The following is a 26,071-nucleotide window of genomic DNA, read 5'->3' on the forward strand; positions in this document are numbered from 1 at the left end:
TGGATCTACCCAGGCAGGAGAGGAAAACAGCTCCCCAGCGATCGCTGCTCGCCGAGCAGAGCCCACGGAGAGCGCCCCCCCTCCCCCCTTCTCCCGACGGGGCATCCACAGCGAGGGGACGCGAGGGCCGCGAACATGCTGGATGCTGCGGGCCGGCCCCAGCCCCACCGCCCCCGCCGGGCGAGGGGACGCGGGAGCCCTAAGATGGCTCCCCGGGATGGCGGGGGGGTCACGGCGGGGCCCGCGCGCGGAGGCGGCCGAGCTGCCGCGGGGACCCGGCACCCGGCAAGCGCTGGCCAGCGGCGAGCGGGCGACGCATCAACAGCTGGGTGACAGCGGGGGCAGCGCCGCCTCGGGGGCGGGCTGCCACCGGGGGCAACGGTGGGAATTTCGTCTCCAGCATTTTTCCAAAGCATCCCTGTGCCCCCCCACCAAATAAAAAAAAAAAAAAAAAAAACGAAGGCACAACCCCGTTCCCCGCCTTCCGCCTGCCCTTCGGGATGCCATGAAACGTGGCTCGGCGCAATTAAACCTCCCCACCCACCCACCATCGTCTTAAATCCCTACTTGGAAGGGAAACAAAGCCCAGGTGCCTGCGCTTCCCGGGGGGGGCTGCCCCCGGCAGGGGCCAAAACACAAACTTACTGCTAATTGGGGGGGGAAGGGGGGCTCTTTATAAACGACGGCGGGGGCTGTGGCAGCGCCGGAGCCGTCGGCGGGGGCGATGAGCGCGGAGGAGCCCCGGGCGCACCCCGGCAGGGCACGGGTCGAGCACACGGCGCCCCCCGCTGCCCTCCGGCCCCCGGGCAGCCGCATCTCCAGGCAGGTTTATTCACGGTTACACAAGTAACAAGGGAAACGCGGAGCCAGCCGCGTCCTCCCCGGCGCGGGCAGCGGGTACTGACGGCCGCAGGGCAGGGGACAGGCGCGCATAAACCGCTCGCATGTTGGTCACGCCGAGGGCAGCACCTTATCCCGCCGTCATCATCCCCTGCCCTTCCCGGTCCCTGCCGGAACCCAGCCGCTCATCCGCTCCCCATCCCAAACCTACCCATCCTCAGCCCCTTCCCTAATCCCCCCCAATCCCCGACTCCCAAATCCCTCATAAATCCTCCGTCGCTCCCCCCTCCCTCCCCTCGGCGCCAGGCACGCCGCTGCCCTTGGTGGGCGCTCCGGCTCTTACCTTCAGGGTGCTGCTCCGGCTGCTGCTGCTGGTGCATTATTCTCACTTTCTCCAGCGTGTGAGAGGAAAACGAAAAAAAAAAGAAAAAAAAAAGACCCAAAAAAAGAGCAGAGACGCCCCCCACCCCACCCCGAGCCAGGTGTGCGCTGCCCCCTGCGCTCCCCGCTACCCGACCCCCATGGTAGTGACTAGCGACGTGCGAGGGGCTGCTCCTCCTCCTCCTCCTGCTGCTGCTGCTTCGCCGCTGCCAAATCCCTCAGAGTTTGGGCCAACATGACACTCACATCCGGGTGACACGGGATCTCTCCATCCCTAGCAACCCGGCTGCTGCCGCCGCCGCCTGCTCCTCAGCCCCCTCCTGCCGCCGCCCGCTCCTCGGGCCCCCTCCTGCCGCCGCCGCCCGCTCCTCCCCGGGCCCCCTCCTCCCGCCGCCGCCACCGGTTTAACTCCCTCGCTGCTGCCGCCGCCACCTGCTGCTGCCGCGCTCGCCGGGCCGGGCGGGGGCGCGGAGCCGTGCTCTAATCGCCTGGAGCTCCGGGAGCCGCAAATAGCGCTGCCGCCGCCTTAACCCCTTCGCTGCCGCCCCACACGCCGCCTCGCCCGGTCCCCGACACCGCCGGCCGAGCCGCCGTCCCCTCAGGCCGCCCGGCGTTGCCCCACACGGCGGGCACGGCTGTGGCGCACCGGGGGGGGGTACCGAGGCGCGAGCGCCTGCAGCGTCCCTAGTGCTTCCCCCCCCCCCACGCGCTCCGGCGGCCGTGCCCGTCCCTCGCCCTTAGCGACCCCAGACCCACCGGCCCGGTGCCGCTCCTCGCCCCGCGGGGTCCCGCACCGCCCCGCTCCCACCCCCAGGGAACACCCAGACGCTCCGCACCGGCCGGTTAAACGCCGCTATTCCGCCCCTCAGCCAACCCTCAGGTGTTCACAGTTTACCCAAATAATTTGAATAAATTAGGCTTTGGGGGAAAAAAAAACCAAACCACATTTTTGCGTTACCTTTCACCATAGAACCCTAAAACTTTGGTTTATATTTTAGCTCCGTTTCATCGGTTTTGAAGCCACCCCCGGAGCCCCCGGTGGCCCGCAGGACCCGGAGGTGTTCTACAACGGGGAAACCCGGGGCAGCTGCCGCCAGGTCCCGCAGGACACTTGCTCAATCACTACAAGTGATTAATGAAATAAAGTAAGGGTTACAGACACACGCATTCCAAACGAAATTCACATTTCAAAACTAAAGTTCATTTTTTCTGCAATGAACATTTTCCAATATTTTTAAAGAGTATTTCAGTATTTTTGAACAAGCCATCATCAAACCTGATGGTTTTGAACCTTTGACAAAAGCGGTATTTTGTTAAACCATTTCAATGAAACTACTTCTGCTATCCCTTTCCTCTACCACTTCCTTATTTGTGTCCCTATCCACTCTTTTAGCCATCCTTCCTCCACCAGCCATCTCCATCCAATTAATAATAAATAGCAAATACAGGTGGTAATTAGAAGAGGAGCAATAAAACCTTAATACTGCTGACATTCTCCAGGGACCTGATGGAGAATGCCCATCCTCCAGCTTTACAAGCAGGTGTCTGTTAGGTGGAGCCAATTACTTCTGTAAATTAAAGGATTAAAAAAAAAATAAATAAACAAAAAAACCCACATTAGCAACAAGGCTGATTTAGCAAGAAGTCTTACAAACAGAGAACGCCACTTCCTGACCTCAGTTTCAGCTCTTCCTTTTTTTATAATCTTCTGACGTGACGGATTCAGCTGTTGCAGTCCTGAGTCAATCTGTTGGTTTGGTTTAATTGGGAAGGTACCACACCCACTTGACAGGTTTCTATCATTACAGCTCATGTTTTTCCAGATAAAAACAGTCTACTATGTACTTAGGTACTTGCCTTAAATGTCCATGAAAGTGACTAGGACTTGCTTTCTCAACAGTCAGATATTTAGGTGTCAAAAATGCTTGGTACATTTTCAAAAGTATCTAAATCAAGACCAGTTGCCTAACAACCACTGCAGGCACTGGAAGTAGGCACCTAGTGTGCTTAGCAGGAGTTAGCGCCTAACCTGCTTAGGCACTTAGCACCTTTACAAATCTAGACTCAAGTTATCTAAAACATTTTTTTAAATGAGGCTTATGGAATTAAGCACTGAGACACAATTGAGAAATTTGTAAACAATAAGGCCTGCATCTAACATAAACAAAAAGCATCCTACAGAAAAGGGCTGCTTCCCTTGCAAATGTTGTCATGAAATCCTGGATTCTGGCCTTGCCAATGCCTGTTTTCTAACCCCTAGTCCTTACAATGGACCATAGCAACACGTACAGGGAAGCTACCACAAAACAGAGAGAAAAAAAAATCACAGTTGGTCCAAACCTGTAAGTATTTTTGCATATTTCAAAAGCTACCTGGCCCTTTTTTTTGCTAGATCTAATTGTCTACTATATTTTCAAAATCAAAATTATAGTTAAAAAAGAAATGGAAGTCCTTCGAGAAAGTATTCAAGAACACTGGTATTGTTTAGTCACAAAAGTGCTAATTACTGAAGCCATTGATTGCCCAAACAGCTGTTTTCCCTTCTTCTGGAAACTTGCGTCTAATTATCTCACTAAAATCGCTTCACTTCTATGTCACTTTGATATTAGTTACTCATTCCTGAACGAAATGGCCAGCATTATACGGATGTTTTAGAATGTGAACTAGCTACCATAATAAGCGATGGCATTTTGAATGGAAACAAATATTGCTCAGAGAAAAAAGAAATATGGATGTCCTCATCTGTCATACACTCTGTGCTGTGCCATATTCAGTGTACTTCCTTTATATGTCAAAGAATGGTAGAGCAGGGAACAAATAGATTTAATATTATCATATATTTATTGCAGATTTGCAATTAAATTACTATCATTTCCCCCTTGTGTGAGGGAAAGAGGTGGCCAAAGCAGCAGCCTCTTATGGACATCGTCTGAGCAGAAGCCCACTAAGAATTTAGGAGCGTCATGCAGAAGGATAACCTGCTTGGCCAAAAACTTCAGCCACGATGAACTCATGAAGCAGGGCACAGCAATACTGTGCAGCAGTTCACTGCAGGAAGAAAGACTAAATCCAATTGCAATGCATGTGGGAGGAATTTACGTAACAAATACGTAATTTTATAAAAACTGGGAAGCAATGGAACTAGCCTTAACAAGGCACGGATTCTCACTCATGTGGGTTAATCCATTATTAATTTTAATAGTCCAGCTGAAGTTATTAGTATGCTAATATATACTAAACTATTACTATCCTTCTACATGGTAGGAACATTTTAATCAAAGGTGGCTATGTTGCAAACAAGGACTTGCAGGATTCATTCTCGTCTATGTTACGTATTTCCTTTTAATTTTGCATATATATTCTCTTTGCCTAAAGACTTCTATTTTCATTCTTGTCTGAAGTAGGTAGGGCTACAGTTTGAGTTTGAAGATATTAGAATTTTTATCTAAAAAAGACCATGATGAAATTTAAATGCCTGTATATTGTTTATGTCAGATCAGTGAATGTAATCTTTTTGATGTCAGTACAAGCAACGGTGACTCTCTAAAGAAATTAAAACAGCACTTTGGTATTACGAACGTAGTTTATATGGACAACTATAAAAAGTGCATACTTCTGAAAACCCATTAACTGGGGTCTCAAAAATAGATAAAAATGGGCATAAATGGATTTTAGAATACATTAATCCACTATGGAATAAAGATGATGACAGTGAAGCTTAATTGTCCATGTTATTGACCTTATCCACACTTGAAATTTAATAGGTGAAAAAACTTCCAAGGGGATATAACGCTGAATTTTCACTTGCTTTCTGTAAAAGCAGTCTTTTATGTCTTTGTGTAATTGTTTTTTTTATTAATTTGCATGAGCAAAGGATCCTAATACTCAGCACAATTTTGATTTTCTTCTCTCCTATTTAGTGCTTGACAAAAACATTCAAGATACCAGAAACCTACCACACTGAGGTCTTAGCATATAACCATTTGCATATAAGCTCACCGAAAATACAGATTTTTGAAAGCTAAATGTAAATGAAGTGAGTAACACTACTTCAGTCTAGCTAGAGATCTAGCTGTACATTTTGTGAAAAAAATCTCATTGTGAAAACTTGTACAGAAACAGGGAGGGAGGGAGGGAGAAGGAGGGAGAGAAGGAGGGAAGGCAGTGGGGTGCACAAACAATCCTCTTTTAATTTGTTTGGCTGAGCTACATCTTCAAGTATGTCTCAAATTGCCTATGGATTAAAGAAATCGGTGATGGTCTCCAGTAATGCTTACCAACTCAACAAAAGTCCTAATTATTTTTTCCATCCTCTCCGCAGAACTATATAATGGTACCCAGACAGTAAGGGACAACTGCAAACACAATTTTGAATTAAACGCTTTCTTGCGTATGTCTCTGAAACTATATTTTTCATTATCTCTCTATGCAAGTATAAACAGCATAACCTGCTCTGAACATACTGAAAATCTGTTACATTTAAAATCCGGTTGGATTTTTTCAAAACAAATTACTAAGAATGTAATGAAATGTGTTTTCCTGACTAATTAGATTCTTTGGCTTTCTGTGGTTTCAATTAGGATGCTATTACTCAGCAACACAGTTTATATTCTTCCAGCAGTTCCCGCTCCTCGCTAGAGTTCTTCACTATTTTCAGTGTTTGCCATATCTTTTCACTAACTTGCTTTGATTATTTGACTGAAAATACAGTCACTTAGAAGTTACTGGATATTCTGTTGTTCTTTATCTCAAAGCTTCATTTCCTGGTAGTCATCTTTCCATCTTCTCCCTGTTCCCCTCTAATCTACAGTCATTAATTGTCTTCACATTTTTGTCTAGTGATCCCCTTTTATTAATAAATACTTTCCACCCTGTGTGTTACCCACCTTCCAGAGCTCTTCCACGCCTATGCCAGCCCTAGTCATTTGAGACCCAAGTGAATTGGCTTTGGTGGGCACCACACTGGTTTCCTAGCCAGAAATTATTTCCAACTGTATCACTGTGCTAGCAAGGTGAACTGAAGTGGTGACAGCAGGACTACATCACCTTAAATTTAGAGTATCCATATTTAGGATAGAAAATATTTAAACTGTTGACTGCAGGAGCACATTTCAAATTGTCATTTAAGTAGATTCAAAATTTTCTCTGAAGAGTTTCATGTCTATTTTTAGTGCTCAGTAGAATGATGATTTCACAGATGGGCAACATAGCCAGCTACCAAAAAAATTCCACTACACATAATTGTGCTTGAAAATGTCACAGTGAAATGTACAGATGACTCACAGTATCAGCACATGCGCCTCATGCAAACAAATAACTTTTATAAATACAAGCCATGCTCCAGCTTCTGCAGGATATTCTGACGGTGGCTTGTGATGGAGTTTCAAAACCCCACACTGGAGGCTGGAAAACTGCTAAAAACTGCACAGATTTTAGACAGAAGCAAACACGTTTGTGTGTGGGCTCTCCCACGGCAGCCGCAGAGACAACAGCCAGGCAGCACCAGCCCTTGGCAGGCGCCATGGCAGGCAGCGGGAGAGGGGGCGGCCGGGCCGCCAGCGTCAAGTGGGAATTCCAGCCCCGGGATCTTCTCCCACCACAGCCCAAGTGCCACTCCAGAGTGGAGCCCAGCCCCAACGAAAACATGCTTTTGGGCAAGAGCACTTGCTCTTCCTACCAAGCGCTTTGAATTCTCCTATGAAAGCGCAAATGTATCCTTCCAAATGTAAACTTAGCTTGCACTTTTAAACCAATTTTTTCTGCTGTGGTATCTTGAAGTATTTTTGCCAGAACAAGTAAAATTCATTATCTCTGTATTAAATATTAAGAAACTGACACTTGCAGAGATTAGTGAATAAGTAAAAATTCATGGTTTTTAACACGTAGCAGAGTACAGAGTGAATTCACATTCTCAAGTCTACTTGTCTCTGCTCCAGTTACTGAACACATCCCATTAGTTGGGGTTAAAAAAACATTTCTTTCTTGCCAGATAGAGGAAACATGAATTTAGCAATTTTTCTGCAGAATCTTTCCCAAATAGATTTTTTAAATTACTTTGAGACATTCCTTGTCAAAAGCAGCTCTTGAGGAAGACTACAGCTGCACAGTTAAGCACACCAAGGTCAAGAAATGTCCTACTTCATTCTGAGGCTGTATCATGACACAGTTTCACATGATCCACTCTTCCTTTTACAGGAATACGCACTATGCAGAGTGTGAGACAGCCTATGCTTACAGCAAGAAACTGACAGTAAATATTTGTATTTATCTTTTGATCTGATTAATTAATCTATGCATACAGCAATGGATACAACACAAAATTTATTTTGAATTTATTTTGTTGGAAGGCAAATTTCTACTGCAGCAAAGGCATGCAGGATTTGCCCGTACCTGTTTCAGAATAAGTAGGGCTAGCAGCAAGCAAAACAAGCTTTAGAGTAAGTAGCAGCTAACAACAACCGTAAAAAGAAAGCTTTCTATCTGTGCTAATTGGTACTTGCTGGAGAAAATGTAGTCATGTCTCTTTGTTGGTGTTGGCACCCCACACTGAGACAGGAACCACAGGTAATAAGAAAATCACAGGCCAATAGAATGAGGGAGGAGTTGCAGTAACTACATTAGAGAATGGGGGAAAAAAGTATAAAATGCTACTGAAGGGAAACACAAGTCTAGATTTTCAGATCTGGAGCAAGCTTTTAAGGTCTTTTTTTCCTTAAAATTCTACATCCTTACAAGTATGTCCAATGAGCTGCATTACTTACAGAAGTAAGGGATTACAGTTATTAAATATGTTAGCACGTGTGGTACAATCTCAACATTAGACGATACGACAATCATTTTTAAATTGCCTCACTAGGTAAAACAGAGACTGTCATGTAAACATCCCATCTTTGGCTTTAACACCAACATCTCATGTATATGTTCAGTCTTTGTCTTTATGGATACCTAAACACATCTATGAGTTGAATATAGTTCAAAAATTCCTTTCCTTGTCTCTCTGAATGCTGTAGGATATCAGTTTTGCTACCCTACCAAAAATTTTTTCTCCTTGGCTTTATGACGATACTCAACAAAACACAGAACCAAGTTAGGTCAAACCTGTGACAACTCTGTTTTCACTGGAGTTCAAAGAGTTTGAAAGGACAAAAGCATAAATAAGGAAGCAAAGTAAATATCCTTTCATATCATAAGACTTCACTGTGAAGCTCTTCACAATACAAAGACCAGCTTAATAGACTAGGGAAACAAATCCCTATAGAAAAGTGCTGAGGGATCATGCTAGTGGTAGACAAGGCAACAGAGGAGCTTTCAATCGGTAATAGAATAGCTGCAAATAACAAAATTCCTTTAGGGCACAACGGATTCTCTCTTTATGTTTCTCAGCTAGCAGGTGTAATTATCAAAAGGTATTTGTGGAGTACAGTTTGTTACTTAGAGGGTTTGACGATTGGGTTTTTTTCAGCAGACACCACTGCCCAAAAATGTCAAACAAGGATGTGCTATGATGTGTTTAATGGATATATTCCAGTTTTGCATCATATTAATATTTCTAAAACAACTAACAAATTCTGTCACACTTTTGCTTTCTTCTGCATGCCCCTGAAACTAATTGAAAATCATGAAGTGCAGCCAAATCTCAATATTTTATAATCACCTGCCTCACACAGTTGGCTTATTGATGCAGTTCACTTACAGCTTTGAACTTATGTGTAAAACTCCTTTCAGTGACCATGGAGCTGGTATCTCAGAGTAGGGTGCCATTTCCCAATGAAGGGAGGGTGTATCCCATTATAGACACCTGCTTGAGATAGCTGACAGACTCGTCAACATACTTTGCAATTTCAAAGACAATGAAGCTCAATTATGCATGCAAAATAAAACTCAGGCTCGGGTAGATTATGTCTTGGGGCTTTTCCAGTTTGCTATTGTAGAGCACTTCTCCAAGCATTTCTTTATGCAGAAGCTAGCTATGAAAACATTGGACACTAATATCTTCAGTCATTTAATATGCATGATGCTTTTTTTTCTTTTTTTTTTCCTTTTGCCTGAGGTCTTTATTTCCTGTCAAATAAAAGGATTATTCCTGAAAATGACTCTCACTAGACTCGGCAAGATTTTTATCCATTTCTGTATCCGAAAGGTTTGCATCATCAAATAAGAAACTAGAGATTATGGCTATGAAAATATGTGAATAAAGCAAGGGGACAGATGCCGAAGCCATAAAAATTACTAAGGCATAATCTGTGTTTGCTGTTCCATATAAATACATAGTTTAAAAAAAAAAAAAAACCAAACCAAAACACAACAACAACACAGAGTACAATCTCAAAATTTATTTTGAGCTTCCAGCTGACTTAATATACAGGGGGTTTTTTTTGTTTTGTTCTGTACAAAGGAGTGATTGAGTTTATTTAATGGGCATATTTTAATTTTCTAAAGGTTTGGATTGCTTCCTCTTGTCTCATACTGAATTTAGAAAATTGTAAACAAACCAAATGGTGAATTTCACTTAGAAGTTCAATTTAGATTAAGTTGATTTAGGTTTAAGGGCTCTGCTTAACAGTAGCACATTTTGACCTACTTTGTGTACTATACGGTGGGTAAAACAACACTTGATGAGAGAGAAATGATTTTTAGTATGCCCCCGAGAGCTAATATAGCTCACATAGGTACCTAACAATATAAAATGCATTTGAGTGCCCTACGCATACAAAATCCTATTCTAGAGTCACACAATGTGGACGTGTTACAGCTGTACCTTGTACGTTACACAGTCTCTCATAAATTCCAGCACAATTTTGATAAAAAAATCAAGGTTTAAAGAAAGTTAAAAGAGACAAACACTATTTAAAAAAAAAAAATACTAACAAAGCCTTTGTCTCAATCATGACTATTTTTGAAGTTCTGATGCCCGAGAGGAACCTCAGAACTACTTCCCTCGGTACATGGTGTTCTCAATGGAAATACAAATGATTGTGACCTTTGCCAAAGAGATCCCTGGCTAACAATACAGTTTCTTAGCATCTTGCAGTCAGGCATATACTTGAAGAGTCTCCAGGTAAATTAATGTATGTCAGATATTAAACTAGCCCCTAGATGTAGTCCTGAGGTGCCAGAATGTAATGACATCTGCAAAGTACCTCTTGCCATCAGTGCCACCTCTCCACAGAGCAGTTCTAACTAAGAACAAATGGTAGTGGAATGTTTTCTATCAGAGTGGAAAGGAGAGAAAAAGAGCTCAAATATTTCAGGCAGTTTTGACAACAAGAAGAAAAAACAAAAAGACTGGAGAGCTTTTATTACTTCCAGTATCTAATACAGGAAAAGGCGGCCAACGCTGACCTTCCTGCTGCCCATATGCTTGGACAGTAGATCTCATCCGGAAGCACACTGCAGGCAGGTGCTGAGGCACACACACAACATACATATGCCTACACATGAACACTCACTCGAGTGAGGGAGTAGCTTATTATCATTGAGGCATGAAGACGTTCCTCACTGAGGGCAGCGAGGTGCGGTGCTGAGATGCCTGGGAGGTGCAGCTTCAGGAATGGAGAGGGCAAATGTAACAGGGACTTGAAAAAGGGGTTGTTGTGAACCTATTTTTTAGAATAATAAGCTGTTAAACTACTTAGAAAACATGGAATATCAAGCTATATAAAAATAGACAGGAATGCTTCTTCAGTAGGCTGGATTTTTGTCAAATAGCCTACACTGTAACCCATTTGAAATACTCTTTTTCTCCATCCCTCAATTCTAATTCTGTTTTCAGATACACCATTTCAATGTTATAACTTCATCAGAAACACTGCTTAAATTATATTAAAACATGAAGGTTTGGGGTTGGATTATGTGTATAGAAAATGGATTTTCTCTTGCCTCTGATGCACAGATGCCCGCTGTAAAACCAGATGCCATGTACGCATAGTGCATTGGCTGACATACTCTACAGAAGGACTTTCTGTGGCTTCCTAAAATTCAGCACATTGTCTGACAAACACAGAAATACAGGTTTATTTCTTCTCTCTGCCCAAGCATCCTGCTTACATACAAATTTACCTTTTGGCAAGCAAAATCTGTCTATTCAGTCTGTGCCTGTTGCATCATCAAGCACCACCTTCTCTGCTGTTCCAATGAGCCAGCAATGCAGCAGTGGCCTGGGGGCAAAGGCTGACTCAGAACCACTGAAGCTGAACATCAATGCTTCCCCTAAATAGGCAGACACTTCAATATCATTGACTTCCATGAGATCTGATATTTCTTTCAATCCAGCCACATCCAGTGCTAAATAATGAACAAAATAGGAGTAGGAGCAAGAGGGGGAGGTCAAGGGATTGTGAAAGCATGAGAAAGATCAGCTATTCTAGGCATAAAAGAAGGATAACACTGATGTGGATGACTAAGAATGTCAGAAGAGCTCTTGTGGAAAAATAGAGGGTATATGACATATATAAGAACATGAAATCTGAAGAGGATTAAGAGAATTGTGAACTGAAACTTAAAGGCAGTAAAAAACTCCCAAACCCAACACCAGCACTGTTTAAGCCTGCCAGAACTGACGAACTGAGAAGATTGCTCAGAAAGGGAAGAACAACAATAAAGGATCTCAAAATATTTAAGTGATGTGAAGATCAATAAGGAATTAGCTACTCAGCTGTTAACAGAACCTGTGCATGACAGGACTTAAAAACCCAACAAGATAAAACTAGAAATGTAAACGCACACTATTCAATATCCATGCAGTAAAGTGAAATGCCAGAAGAGAGAACGCAACTTCCAGAGGAGGATACTGTAAAAATAAGATTTTAAGAGCAATAAAACAAGAACTAACCTTTGTACCATCTAGAATAACCAATAACACAGAGAACCTTTGAGGCCAGATTATTTGTGACAAATATACTTGAAAGAAAATTTCAAACAGTGACCCTTTGACAGGGCTTTTGCAAAAACAGCTCAAGATGAACACAAAAATAAGTAAGTGAATGTTACTCCAGCTTTCAGAAATCAAATCTGAAAGAGCGAGGAAAGCAGAGATGACTCATTATAACCTGAGTGGCCACAGTGATTCTACTGACATTAAACTATGAGATCAGTAACCATGTATATAACATTAGGAAGAAATAAAAAGCATTCCACAGCAATCCACAATGGGATAACCTTTACAAACATAGTAAGTTTGCAACTCCGTTTTCCATTCCTTTGAAGTGAAGTCAATCTGAGACAGTGGTCTGCCATCTCCCCCTAGTTTCTGTCCTTTATTTTTTTTCACAGAAACCAGTGGCTCACTGCTTAGGTAGAACCACTGGAGAGCAGCAGCACCCATATTCACAATGTCAAGGAAACCTTAAGATGATTCTCTTAAAATCTGATGGCATATCTGAAAGAGCAAGTATTTCAGGATCAGTCATGAGCCCTGTTTCAGCACTGTAAAGTAACCCCAAAGCTGAAAGACCTTCACATCAGGGTGTTTACCTTATATTCCACTAGCTCTTTGTATAAAAGGTCAACAGGCCCATCCTGCATCAAATCACTGGCCTTAGATTTAGGAGCATGAAGGAAGGAACTCACTGACCCTCTTAGATTTAAAAGATATTATCAGACAAAATTAAGGGACGTGATATTTTGTTGTAACTTAAAGTTAGTTTAATTAAACCTTTTGCATCAAGTAATTTATTCAACCACAGAAAAACGAAGAAGCCAGTGTCTTCTTAGCTTCTCTGCACCTGAGTATCCAGTAACACTGTTTACTTTCTTTGATTAACATATTTTCTGCTGTGAAGAAGTTATTGAAATGATGTCTGAAGCCTGAGAACTGCCAAAAGAGGCTGAAAAATACATTTTATCCAGCTAATCTCTTCAACGGATTCAGAATACTTCTGCCCAGGTTTTGTGTATATATAAATATATAAATAAACTCAACACTATGCAATATGCATTTCTTTTTCTTCGTAGATACCTGTTTTTCTAAATGCACATTCAAACAACCTTGTCTTTTTTTCCACCTTTATGTCATTGAATGTTGCTTAATTTAAATGTCTGTGGATATGCTTCTTACCTACTTACTGACCTTTCCCTAACAGCCTACACTATCCTGTGTTTCAGGCTGTACTGAAACTACTACAGATGCTCTATTTGATGACATTACATTACAGAGATCCATGCCAAAACTCTTTGGCCACCACCATCATTGCTGATGTCAGCATAGCTTTAAGAACAAGGCTAGTTAGCTAATTGCTTTACAGAGCAATCACAGGCAACGCAGAACTTGGAGCCAAAAGTTTTGCTGGAGCAAGCAGGCAAAATGCCATTGAAGACGTCTATTCCATCAGGCCAGAATTCACCCTTGCAATGACAGCCAGCACAAAGGTTTATGTATATGCTTATGACACAAAGAGTAAGGTTTCAGTAAGCATGCATCCCATGTAAGCACAACACTGATTGTCTGTATCAGACTGGATTTTAATTACAATCAATCTGATGATTTGTGGGCACCCCAAAACAGTAAAAGAGTACTCTACATTGCTCTGTATTGATTTTATCAACACAAGGAAAGGTTATGCATTTCAGGTAAAATCATGGAGTTACTGAAACCAGAGGGAGCTCTGCCTTAAATTTCAATAGTGTTAAGACTTTCTGCTGCAGAAACTATTCCAGCAATGTAAAGAAGACTAAATAGAAGAAAACTCATTGATGTCATTTTTTTACCTAAAAAGCCAGTGAAAATGCAGCATACAAACAGGCAGATTTCAGATCCATATTTTTAAGTCTTATTTCTATCAAAGAACCTGTAATAAGAAATTTGTCATAATAGATTCTACACACTGTAAAACACACATTGATCCTATGATTTGTAATAGAATCACTACTAAAACTAGTTATAAACAAAATAAACCATGGCAAAAATTATTATCTAAAGAGGTGAAAATGGCATATTTTAATATGAATTTTTCATGGGAAAGGAGAAAGAAAAAGTTAAATACCTCTATACTGGAATAAAACTGTGAAAAATCATGTAATACTATTGAAGTAACTTACAATAATCTAGAGACATTAAAATGGGCACTGAAGTACAATAGACATATATAGAATCAGATTTGTAAAGATAAACCAACAAATCTTCAGGAAAGTACATTGTATTGAATACTGTAATACTTTTTAATGGAAAAACAGCCTTCAAATCACAGTATTTTGGCAATGAAGTTGCAGCCAGGAGAAACATTAGAGCTTAGTTTTAATCATCATCTACTATTTAGTATGGGATGTAAAGTATTAAAGTAGTAAATCTCTGGAAGTCTACAGAGAAATCTAAGAGACTAGCATACTAATTTTAAAAGTTTCCTAAACAATTTTTTTTCCTTTTTCATCTACAGAGCTTTAATAACATAAAGAATTTACTCGGCATCCATGATGATATAGTTACTTTAAGCACTACTAAAACTAATATTTGATTTTGTTTGTCTGCCTGCAACAAAGAAAGAATGAATGTGGCTATTCCCAGAAAAGCCCTCAAGTGTCTTTTACTTCTTTTACATTTAAAAATGTAGTGCAGTACTTTGGTAAACCAGAATGTTCTCTTGCAGGGCCATTCTGAATTCATAAATTAACCCATGATGGGTTTGAGTTCTCCTGAAGATTAATACGCTCTTGCAAATTACTTAATAACTAGCAAGATGGTCCTTCTCTGTTTTAACTTGCCATCATTTGACCTCTAAATAAACTATTATAAATCTTTAAATAGTAATGCAACCTATCATCCCAACTTGCACTTCTGTGTGCAGAAATTCCAGTGCCACGTGCTCACTGACCACTGAATTCAACACTTGAAGAGAGTAAGCATTCAGATTCTTACTCCAGCAAAGTTAATTCTTTAAAAAAAACATAACATATTTTAAATTGTCCTCCACTGCTACAGGGTGGGGTTTTTTGATATAAAGCTTAATTGTTTAGAAAACAGTTTTAGATCTCAATGACATATGCTTGTGGTTTCATGATGTGAACAACACAGTGTCAGTTGCTATTTTTTAATTTTCCAAGGACAATTTCCTAACTTGGAAGGACAATTCAATACTAAAATTCAGCTTGACAGAAAAAAAGCTAAATCGTGCCAAATTTGGACAGAATAAATGGAAGGACCAAGGTAATTATAGGTCTGTCAGCCTGACAGCAATCCTGGGCAAAATAATAGAAAAGCTAGCACTAGAATTTTTAAGCAACAAAAAATTAAAGGAAGGTAATATCATTCATGCAAGTCAGCATAGGGCAATGGAAGATACATCTTCCAGACCACCTTGCCACTTTTTTTATCTTGAGACTAAGATGTTTTGATAAAATAACTTCCTTAATATATTATATTTAGATTTCTCCATGGTATTTGACCTGTCCTTTTGATTACTAAAGGAGGATGATAACATCAGTGTGGCATACAATGTATTAAAAATTGCCTGATATACTTTACGAAGAAGGTGTATACTTTGCATCACTGAAAAACTTCCAATCAAAGTTGGATATTTTTCTAAAAGCTCAGTTCTCTTTCAGTCATAGCTGTTGGACAAGCTACAATGATTCATTCATAAAATTACATAGACTGAAATAGACAGTCACAATTGTCTCTTATGGTTTTAAAATCTACAGCTCTACACTTTACATACTGTCATGTAGAATCACTGTTAAGTGAATATCATTCTTTCAACATCTTTCCAAGGTACAAATTAATGGTTCATACATCTCTACACATTCAAAAGGTATTACTGAAAACAGGAGAGACTGCTAGGGGGTAGGTGGGATAGTGGCATTTTTATAAAAGTCACTGAAATGTCTTCTTTAGACTGAACATGAACTCCTTTGATTTGTGTTTTCAGTTTAAAAAAAATAAATAAACTCAGTAATGTCATGAATTCAAGCAGGAAAATGAGAATTTTTTATAGAGAGAGAGATCACTATGGGAAATGCAATAAGTCTGATGGATGTATAGACCTTCTTTTGCATTATATTAATGCATCAATATCTCAACAGAAACCTTATGTATCATTACAAGCAGATATATTTGTCTTCCAGAAAGCACAAATCCTAGATTTTGTAAGATTTTAAAGGAAAGTATTCAAAAATTTCTAGGGAAAAAAGGAAGTCAACTGTTGACCAGAGCTCCTCCTAGAAAGATGCAATAAAATTTTTCATCTTTACCTTTAATAATTTCATTTTAGCTAAGCAATCAAATATTTGTCTCTGTCTGTGAAACTGTGGAATAATAACTAATCTATTAAGAAAGCCAAGCATATAGGACAGCATAAGAAACTATTTAAAATAGATTAAACATTTATTTAGAAGCTCACAGTGCAAGGAACTGCAGGAAGCACAGTCCTCAGGCAGACGTCATTCCATCCAGCTGAGCTACTAGGAAGTAGAACAGCTACAAAGAGTAAGAAGCAAGAAGCAAAAGAATTAGCAGTGTTAGCATAGCTAACCTGAATTCCAATGACAAAATACACGTATCTGCATGCTCTGTTAGGTTAAAGTAACTTTACATTTGTGAAAAGATAATAAGAACTTTGCTGTGAGATGGTATTTCTCTCATGTTGAATTACCATTGTTGGAGAGGTTTCCCCATCTAGAAGGTGCAGACCTTCCTCACAGCTTTCTCTCCGATTCCTCAGCTGGGTAAGCTTTCCTTCTTAGTGGGTTGGCAGCCTGTTGTAAAATCCTGTTTGACATTGGTAGGTTTGCAAGTTTTGTACTTTAGTCATGCATGATTTATTTATAGAGTATCTATACTGCATTGTGCTTTATTTACTCTTTATCTCCTTTTTTTAGAAAGATTTTCTTTAAAGTTCTAAATTTACTATGATGATTGCCTAATTCGTTTGGGGCAGGTGCCTCAGAAGTAATTCTTCCCAGCTCTGCAAGTCAGAATATGAATGGGATTTTTTCAAATGCCTGCAGCTAAAAGTATGGCTAATGGCTTTGATGGAGACTGTCTGCATCAGCAATTCAGAGGCAGCAGGATTTACAATTAAAAAATGAATTGAAAGACATGGAAAGATATCACATGACAGTGAGCTGGGACATTCTACTATTGTGCTTAAATTGGCCACTTCAATGCTGAAGATACAAACTTATACATCTGTACACATTCATGCTGAGCTAAGTTAAACTGATTTTTAAAAGATCACACACTATGTATTACACATATTATACGTCCCTTAAAATAACATTCAAACATAATTTTTACCAAAATTATGACTACACATTGAGTGCAAAACTGACCAGAAACAGCTTCTTTGCATATAACTATGACACGCTTTTAGTTCCTTTTACTCCTGAAACTACAACAGCCAGAATAATATAGTGATTAGATTTCCAGAAAGTAGCGAATTGTTGATTTGTGATCACATCTTTTTCAGGTTCCCAAAGGAGCCGTAACGGCACCTGATCTGCTACTGCTTACTCTCAATACCAAACCTACATTTTCGTGGTCAGAGCAATATACATTGGTAGATATAGTAAAAAACTCTCCTGAAGGCATTTTTTAGGAAAAACTTTTCCCGGTGCGAATTCATCAAAAATCTGGAAAAAGAAGCAACTATTGAGCTTCCCATAATTTCTTCATAAATATTACTTAGTAGTGAAAAACTGAAGTAATAAAACCTGAGATAGGCTTTGACAGAAAGCAGCTAAATGTGTATAGGAAGAATAAAATTTTACTAGACTGTTCCTTTAGTTCCTTAAGAGTCTCTTTCTGGCAGTTTTACACACAATGAACGTTCTCCAAAAAGTAGTTTCATTTATATTAGGGAGTCAGTCAGTGTGAATAGGGTTGATGAAGTGGATGCCAAAATCAGTCCATTATGCCTTTAATTTCTGAATTGTTGTGGCTGCATATTTTCACTTTTTTCAAGCACAAGAATGTCCCACCAAGCAATCTCTGTCATCTGGATACACCACCAGTTGTTTCCCATTGACTGCAGTTCTTTAAATCTGGGAAATAACTCAAAATTGCAGGGTTTAAATTCTCCATCAGCTGTTAATTAGTATCTGTTGTGAGTATCTAATAGTTTCAGAGTATTTTGTAAGTAGATGCTGTCTATGTGTTTTCCTTCCTCTTTTACTACTCATTCTCATACTAAACAAGATTCTCATTGAGTTTATGTGTATTTGACATTACTGAGTGTAAAGGACAATGAGGGAGATAATAATCCATATTATTGTGTAGCCAAACCTCAACAGAAAAATTTCCCAGCTAAAGACACATAGATTAATGAACCTTTGTTAGCCATGAAATGGTTTCAGAAACATTAAATAACTATTTTTCTATTTTTCCTGCCCCTCAACCCCTCTCCAGTCATTGCGGCTCTTTGTTAAGTCATTCCTTGAATTGCATTCATAACAGCAGGTGCACTTTGCATCTCAATGTGTGTGTGTGATTTTGATGCTTAGTTATCACAAGAAAATTATTTCTTCCATCTGGTTCGCTGAACATTGCTTCATGCACATAAAGAGAAGTCTCTGTTGAAGAAACCAAATGTTCCTGCTTAGTACAGCCCCTACCAGGTTTCATCTTGACTAGGAGCTCACACAGAAACTTCTGACTAGCTCTGACACCAGTGAAGCTAGTTGCAAATCGGCCATTTTCATTCATCCTCATTCTGAACTGGATTAAGAACTAAGCTTAAAATCCCGGTAGACATTTGAGTTCGGGCTCACCCTGCACATTAGTCTGAAATGGAAACACAATGTGCAAAGCTGTGCAGCAGTCAGAAGAATGAAACTTTTCTTAACTGCTTTAGAGGAATGACTCAAAATGCTCCCTGAGATGTTTTTTGTGCTCAGCTGATGAAATTATTGCCTGACCTGAAAAAAGCTACTCTTCATAATCAAAAAAAATGCTATACTCTTAAAGAATTGTGTCTTCCAGGAGACTGACTCTCACCTCAGTAGCAGTGACCACAACCCATCACTATAAACAATGGCACTGAAGGGTGCACCGCATGTAAGAAATAAATGCATAAAATAATCTTTTTTGTCACTGGCCACTTCCAGAATATATTTGTACATCCACCCATTAACACACAATCATAAAGCAAAGTTCCACAGAGAAACAAAACTGATATTTGTCAACAGATATCCGTAAGTTAGCTGGATGTATAGCTTGAATGGCGTTGTCAAAATGCATTTTCACTCTTGCAGCCCAGGAGCGTAAGAGTGACTTGAAAGCTGAACCATCATGTTCTGTGGGGTTTTCAGTCAGTATACTATGAAATAAGTGTAAAGATATAGCCAGAGTATGAGCTTTTACATTTTCTCAGACATAAAGCACTAAGCCTTTTATATTAAAGTATGGCAGCCTTAGGAAAATGATGTGGGTTTATTCCTTTAAACTGGAGCCAAAAATTACGTGTGTAAACAACACAGCATTCCAAACTCTTTTGCACATTATGTGCAGTGGATCTGATAGTTAAGAATAGACAAGGTCAGCAAATAATTCATTGAATGACCTTGTAAACACAAAAACTAGAGGGATTATATTTCAGTATACAACTAGTTGTGTGAAGATTTACCTCTATAAAATTACTAAATTACCTTCATCTGATTATACCGTCTGGGAAGGCTATGTGCCTGTAAATACACTAGCTGTCACAGTGTTGCAAGGCTTTGTGCAGAAAAAAAAAAAAAAAAAGTGTAAACAAGGCTGGGTTTAAAACCAAAGCAAATAGAATTTGTATGAGACTGATTCTCATAAATCAGAAAAGATTTTGAAAACAAAATTTGCCATACAAATGTATTTAACTCCAGAACATTTCAGATAACATTCATAAATTTAATCTCAAGCTCTACAGAACAAATATATAGCTTGTTTCTCACATATCAAATACATATTATTTTTTGCAATAAAATGTTCTGAACAATAGGATTCCTTTTTCTCTCCTGCACTGAAATCTGTGAGGAATGGGACAAGATGGTTCTTCCTTGGAAGGAATACTTCTAAACAGAAGGATACCAGGTCTTCACTGGAGAGACGGAAGGGTCTGAAATGCTTCAGGGAGAGGAAAATAAGTGTCTCAGTGGTGGTTGTCCCAGTTTCCACCCATGTAACCAGAATAATCCAGAAATTCAGTGCCACTGGTTCCCCCTGCTCCTTCACAAGCACATCTTTCTGGCTTCTCTCCTTTGCTCCTAGACCACACACGTGGTTTTGTATCAGCAGAGAGGATATATAGACTCGGTATCCTAGAACAATCTTGTACTGGTGAGGAAATGGAGTGGGCCGACCTGCAAGATCTTTCCCTCACTAAAGTTTGGAATTCTGTGCTCTCTGTAGTGACGTTGAGCGAGCTAATTTATGAATGCCTGGGTCACAAGAGAATTAATGTACCACAGCAATGGAGCACGATATGCAGATCGAAGAGGGAGGAAGAATGTGGAGCTCAGCATATCACTTGTTTCTCATAGATGCTGATGCTCAGCTTAGAGAGGAAAACCATACTAATGATGCAGCTGATGTCTTGTTAGAAAACATCTGAACTGTGACCAATTTTTCTTTACAAGAATTTTTATTCTGTATAAAAATGAGATGCTTAGTCATTTGGAAAATAAAGACTAAACCAGTGATGTAATTTCATTCAATGATGGAATTTCAAAGTGTGGGTTTTTTCCTTTATTTTAAAGAAAATCTTTTAACAAGTCTATTGAACCAGCCTATTAATAAGCCTCTTTCTCATCAGCATCAAAAGAGAAGTGAAAGCACAGGGCCTGGAGGATAAACAAGGATATAAAACCTTTCCTTACCTTTTTAAAATTCAAAGTTCCCATGCCTCTGCATAAGGCTGTATGGGTATGTTCAAGCACAAGTAAGAGTGACAATCAACAAATATCCTTGAAAATTTTTAGCCTCTTGCTGTACATGAATGAAGGGCAAATATAGAAGAAAATTTAATGTGTCAGACATTGACACACTTTTTTCTCCCCACAAGATAGATGCTAATTCTCCATAGGGAAATCTGCAGGAAAGTAACTCTCAGAATAGAATGCAGACTTGCTGCTGATGTATGTAATACATACCTTTAAGTGGGGAAAAGGGAAACAAGCTAAACTAGTTAGGGCAAGTTTTAGCAGCACTTAACAAGTTGATGAGTGAGCCCCAAGACAGGGAGACAGCCAAAGGGACTGTTGTCTCCCACAAGTCTCTTCCTTAGTCCCTCTAAAATGAAATTCTTGTTTTCTCTTAGCATCCACTGAAAAGCAGGCTGCCAGGAAAAAGTCGCTGGGCTGAGGTGGGTGAGAGCACACCCACATACCTGTCTGTCACTTTGCAGGGCATTTCTTTATATGGCTGGATGGATCTTATCTGGCTAAGCCACATAAACATTGTCACTATGACCCAACAGGGGTTTACATGTTGCCACATATACCAGAATGTCCTAGTGTCAAATACCGCCTCTGTATTCAGGGATGAACAATTTTGTGGCTTCTTAGGCAGAACACATATATATATATATATTTGGTTTTCTAAAGCTTTCTTCTTGACTTGACTTATTGGGCTTCCCATAAACTATTTGGAAAAGAGGTACAGAGGACAAAAAGTCTAGAATTTATTGCACAGTTATGCGTTTCTGAAAGTTTTCTCAAAGATTACTAGACACTCAACAGATCAATATTTTTCAGCTTATATCTGTGTCTCAAACAGCAATCATAATGAAATCAGAATAATGCTTTCATTATTCTGATCTATTTTTTTAATTATTAATAATCATTACATAATTTTGGTTGTACATGCAAGAAAAAAATATGTGTCTGTCTCCTGTATCTATGTTCCCAGTCCAGGAATTACTGAGATCATGTATCTAGAACATGTATCTGTTCTAGAGGTGCTGTATAACTGCATTTTCTGACAAGGATTTTTTAGGAACTCTTTATGTCACACTGCAAAACAAGAATCCAAAAAAGCATTCACAAAAAACACATCTGGATTTTATTACCATTATCATCCAGCACAGCATGTTCCTAACGACCAAATATTTGGACTCACGTGTCATGTTCTAAATATTTCAAAATACTTTACAAAGACGAATGGATTAAGCTTCTAAAGCTCCTTTTCAATATAAATAAAAAATCGACATTTTATGTGGAAGACAGATGAGGCAACAAGAGATGAAACAAGTTTTGGTGCAATTACAGGTCTCGGGTAAGAATAAACCCCCAGAAGTTCTGACTTTTATTCAGCTACTGTGTCTGCTCTGTAGTATAATGATAGTAAAGCAAAAGAAAGCAAGCAGGTTGCTTGGATCTTTTCCCATAAATTTTCTTATGCTCATATGCTTTATGACCAGCAGAATATTGTCAATGGAGAAATACAGAAATACAGAAAACTGTTTTAGCTTTAGTCAGACATAATCCAGAGAAGTCTGTTTTCACCTATTTTGCAATTCTGATTCTCAGAAGCTTCTTCTGATGTTTTCTTACTTTATTTAATCAAACCTGACTCAGAGAATCATGATATCACCCCCACTGCTGCTGTTCTCACTCTTGTTGGCATTGTCCCTCAAAAGACTATTAATGAATAACTGGTGGTAGCTGTCAGCTCAAGAAACCAAGTGTTACACCCAGTTGTATAGACAGCGTGCCTGTGTGCCTTCTTTAGGAGTGAAGTCTTAAAAGACCAAGAGGAGTTAAAGAAAAACAATGATCTGAAGCATTTGTGCTGTTTGTTATGGGAAGCAGCTTGCAGCAGCGTTCCCCAGGCCAGCCACATCTGTGCAACACAGTTCCAGAAACTCTCCACATCACACCCCAGAGAGCCTGAGAAGTGGGTGCAGGGCCTGCAACATAATGCTGTCACTCGTGAAAAGCAGGAAGGAAAACGAGAGCAAAGGCAGGTATGATGCACACTAATCTCTGTGAATCAGCATCAATTCCATATAGTAAAGCAAAGGAAAAAGGGGATGATTACAGACAAAGCAGGTGAATTCTCGAGGCAAAAGCATTTTGATTTGAAGATCATCATAAAGAATGAGAGAAATACTGATCTCACAGTGTCAGGGGAGCCCAGGAGATCAAATAAAACTTTGTACCCTAACTTTGCTGACAGCATGTAGCTAATCTATTGCTGGTACAACACACTTGAAGGGTCTTCCTTCAGTGATCCTGCCAGATATATTAATGTCCCTCTAGGCAGGTCTAAGCACCTACTGGTTCAGCACTTTAGTCAGATTAACAACACTTTTTTCACTATATAACCTTGCTTTTAATAGACTGGATTCATAGAACAGTATCAGCTGGAAAGGACCTCTGAAGGCCACCTGGTCCAATGCCCTGGGCTAACTTAAAGCAGGTTGCTCATGACCTTGCCTCGTCAAGTCTTCTCCATGTCCAAAGATGCCAATTTCATTTCCCCAATGGGGAAATGGGGCTGGGCTTCATGAGGCTCATGTCAGTCAATGTCTGTAGGCTGTTAACATCCCTCTGCACATCCTGTTTCATCTCTTTTAATACATGCATACTGTATTTATTTTGTTCAAATTGAAGCAGTATTAATCTCAGTCACTATGGGAAGATATATGGTGGAGCTAAAGGGATTATCATTCCCCTCTTCTTTAGCATTACGTGGTCACTGGTACCAGCAAGAGCCACCCATCCATTCACGCAGTAACTCCATCTAACTGGAATCAGGCAGATATTGCCCAGAGGCAATTCTCAGAGCCAAATCCTGTCTAGTATAAAATGGCAGGGCATATCCAAGATGAAAGGACTTCTGCCACTTTAGAAAAGCTAAAGATCTAATCTAAAAGGCTTCTTGAAAATGTGTTTCTGCTTTCACTGAAATCAATGGGAAACTCCACAGGATCATTACTTCCATTGCTGCAATGTCAGGTACATGCAGACAGCAAGTGGGCACTTCAGTATGGATTCATATCTAGTCCATGCATTATTTGTGCTGTGGTAATGTCAGAAATGTTTTGGACAGCATCCATACACACAGGGCTGCAGACATCCTGCTTCAAATGACTTGCAGTCTAAAATATTAATGCCTACATCATCAACTAACACTTCTTTACTCTGAGCTAAATTTTCTCACTCCTAAGGCTTCACTTTTTTTCCCTTTACAATACAAAATGCCTTTTTTTCCACCTTAGAAGATGCTGACCTTACCTCAGTCAGAGGTATATAAAATAAAGTGTCATTAGAGTGAGCGGTCACAGGGGGCAAAGTGGATGGCAGTGTTGGAAGGGCAATGCAGTATCAAACATCTTACTAACAGTGGTTTTCCTCCTCAAACCTTAAACTTTTCCACACCTCTAAAATGAAGAAGGTAGCCCCCAGGGAGGAGTCCTTCCACCCCACTGAACAACTCACTTAACTGCACAACTTCTAAGCCATAAACCACTCGAGTAATCCCACTGCTCAACACAGGATAAAAGGAGAAAATAGCATTAAAGATTTAAAGTAAAGAACACAGCAAACTCAAATGATAGCTGTGCCACTCACGTCATTACAGCTAAGGGTTTGTCAGCACTTTCATTATAATGCTCATTTCTCTGCTGTCACTCCAGGCTAAAATTTGGCAGAGCATAAAACTTAAAGCACAGACAGACACAAGAAGAATGCAGTGAAAAGGAAAGCAAAGGCTTCAAGGACGGCATCCTAAGATGCCTTCACATGTCAGGAACAAACAGTATCTTACAAAGCATGATGCAAGAAGTTAAGATAGGAGAACTATCCTTCTGTCATTAAGATGGTGTGATAGAGAGGGAATTGCATCAAAAGGTTAGTGAGATATATTGCTATGAAACTACTGCAAATGGTTTAAAAGATCCAGAAGGCTAAGTATTAATAGGGTAATTTAAGTTAAATTTATGCTACAGTACAATGGAAATAAATAAGCTAGAAAAAGGAGGCAGACCATATACAAATATTACATCTGAACAGTTAATATCAGACTTCACTTATGGAACACATGAAAATATGTCTGCTTGGACTGCTTTGGGGAGTGGAAAGTGCTGCTAATATGACAGATTTCTCTCAAACAGTGTGGATTACCTTCCTACCTTCCTCCATTCAAAGCTGAGACTGTTGCTCCAACAAATATCTAAATACAAGAAGAAAGCAGGACTGGGCATAGCATCAAAATATCTTTTATACTCCAATAGTAAGCCTTACATTGTAGGATAGCATGAATTAGTACTGTCATTGAAAGAAATTATCTCACTTGCCCCTCTGCTTCCTCCCCTCAGGTCCTTTGTCAGCATAAATACTGGTACCCACATGGATGCAGAATGACCCAGAGTAAAGAACTGAGATTAAAAGTAAGCTGTGATGGTGGATCTGTTTTAACTTGGACAAAGACCTGAACGACCTCGTCTGAGGTCAGTACTGATGCCTGCTTTGAGCAGGAGGGTGGACTGGGTGACCTCATGAGGTCCCTTCCAACCTGTGAGAATCTGTTCCTATGTACCAGCTTGTGGACAAGGTCAGAGAAGTTTAGGACCACTTCTTGCAGTAACAGAGCTAGCTAATGCTGGTAAAGTCTGTATAGAACCATAGTATTAGTTATTATTTTTTATATTTAAAAAAAAATTAACAGGTTTTATTACTTTTGTAGAAAACGGTAAGAACAACAAAGATGCAGGTACTGTTACACGGACTTGGTGAACTGGATGGTTTATTCACTCCCCATCTTTGTCGGTAGGTGCTGTGGGACTTAGCACAAACAATTTAATTTTGTTTCAGCATGAATGAAGATGCTTCTTACCTTTAAAAAGCACTTAGAGATGAACTGTAGTATCTGTGCAACATATGATTGCTATTATTATCAGTAAATTTTTATGAGGATTTGAAGAATTCCAGTAAGTCAGAAAAGAAG

General features: G+C 40.1%; 1 protein-coding gene across 10 annotated transcripts in view; it reads right to left on the reverse strand.

Moving 5' to 3' along the window:
• CACNA1D (calcium voltage-gated channel subunit alpha1 D) overlaps positions 1 to 26,071 on the reverse strand; it is a 235,551-nt gene that overhangs the window by 195,807 nt on the left and 13,673 nt on the right. For 9 of the 10 annotated variants that reach the window (XM_040591583.1, XM_040591588.1, XM_040591585.1 and 6 more), the window contains exon 1: positions 1,184 to 1,582. The exons of the other annotated variant lie outside the window; for it this stretch is intronic. In XM_040591583.1, the coding sequence (XP_040447517.1) occupies positions 1,184 to 1,220 (37 nt within the window). In that variant the 5' untranslated portion in view covers positions 1,221 to 1,582. Of the gene's footprint in view, positions 1 to 1,183; positions 1,583 to 26,071 lie in introns of those variants that run through there. 10 annotated transcript variants of the gene reach the window in all.

Source organism: Falco naumanni, chromosome 4 (assembly GCF_017639655.2).
Source record: "Falco naumanni isolate bFalNau1 chromosome 4, bFalNau1.pat, whole genome shotgun sequence".
NCBI classification, from domain to species: domain Eukaryota; kingdom Metazoa; phylum Chordata; class Aves; order Falconiformes; family Falconidae; genus Falco; species Falco naumanni.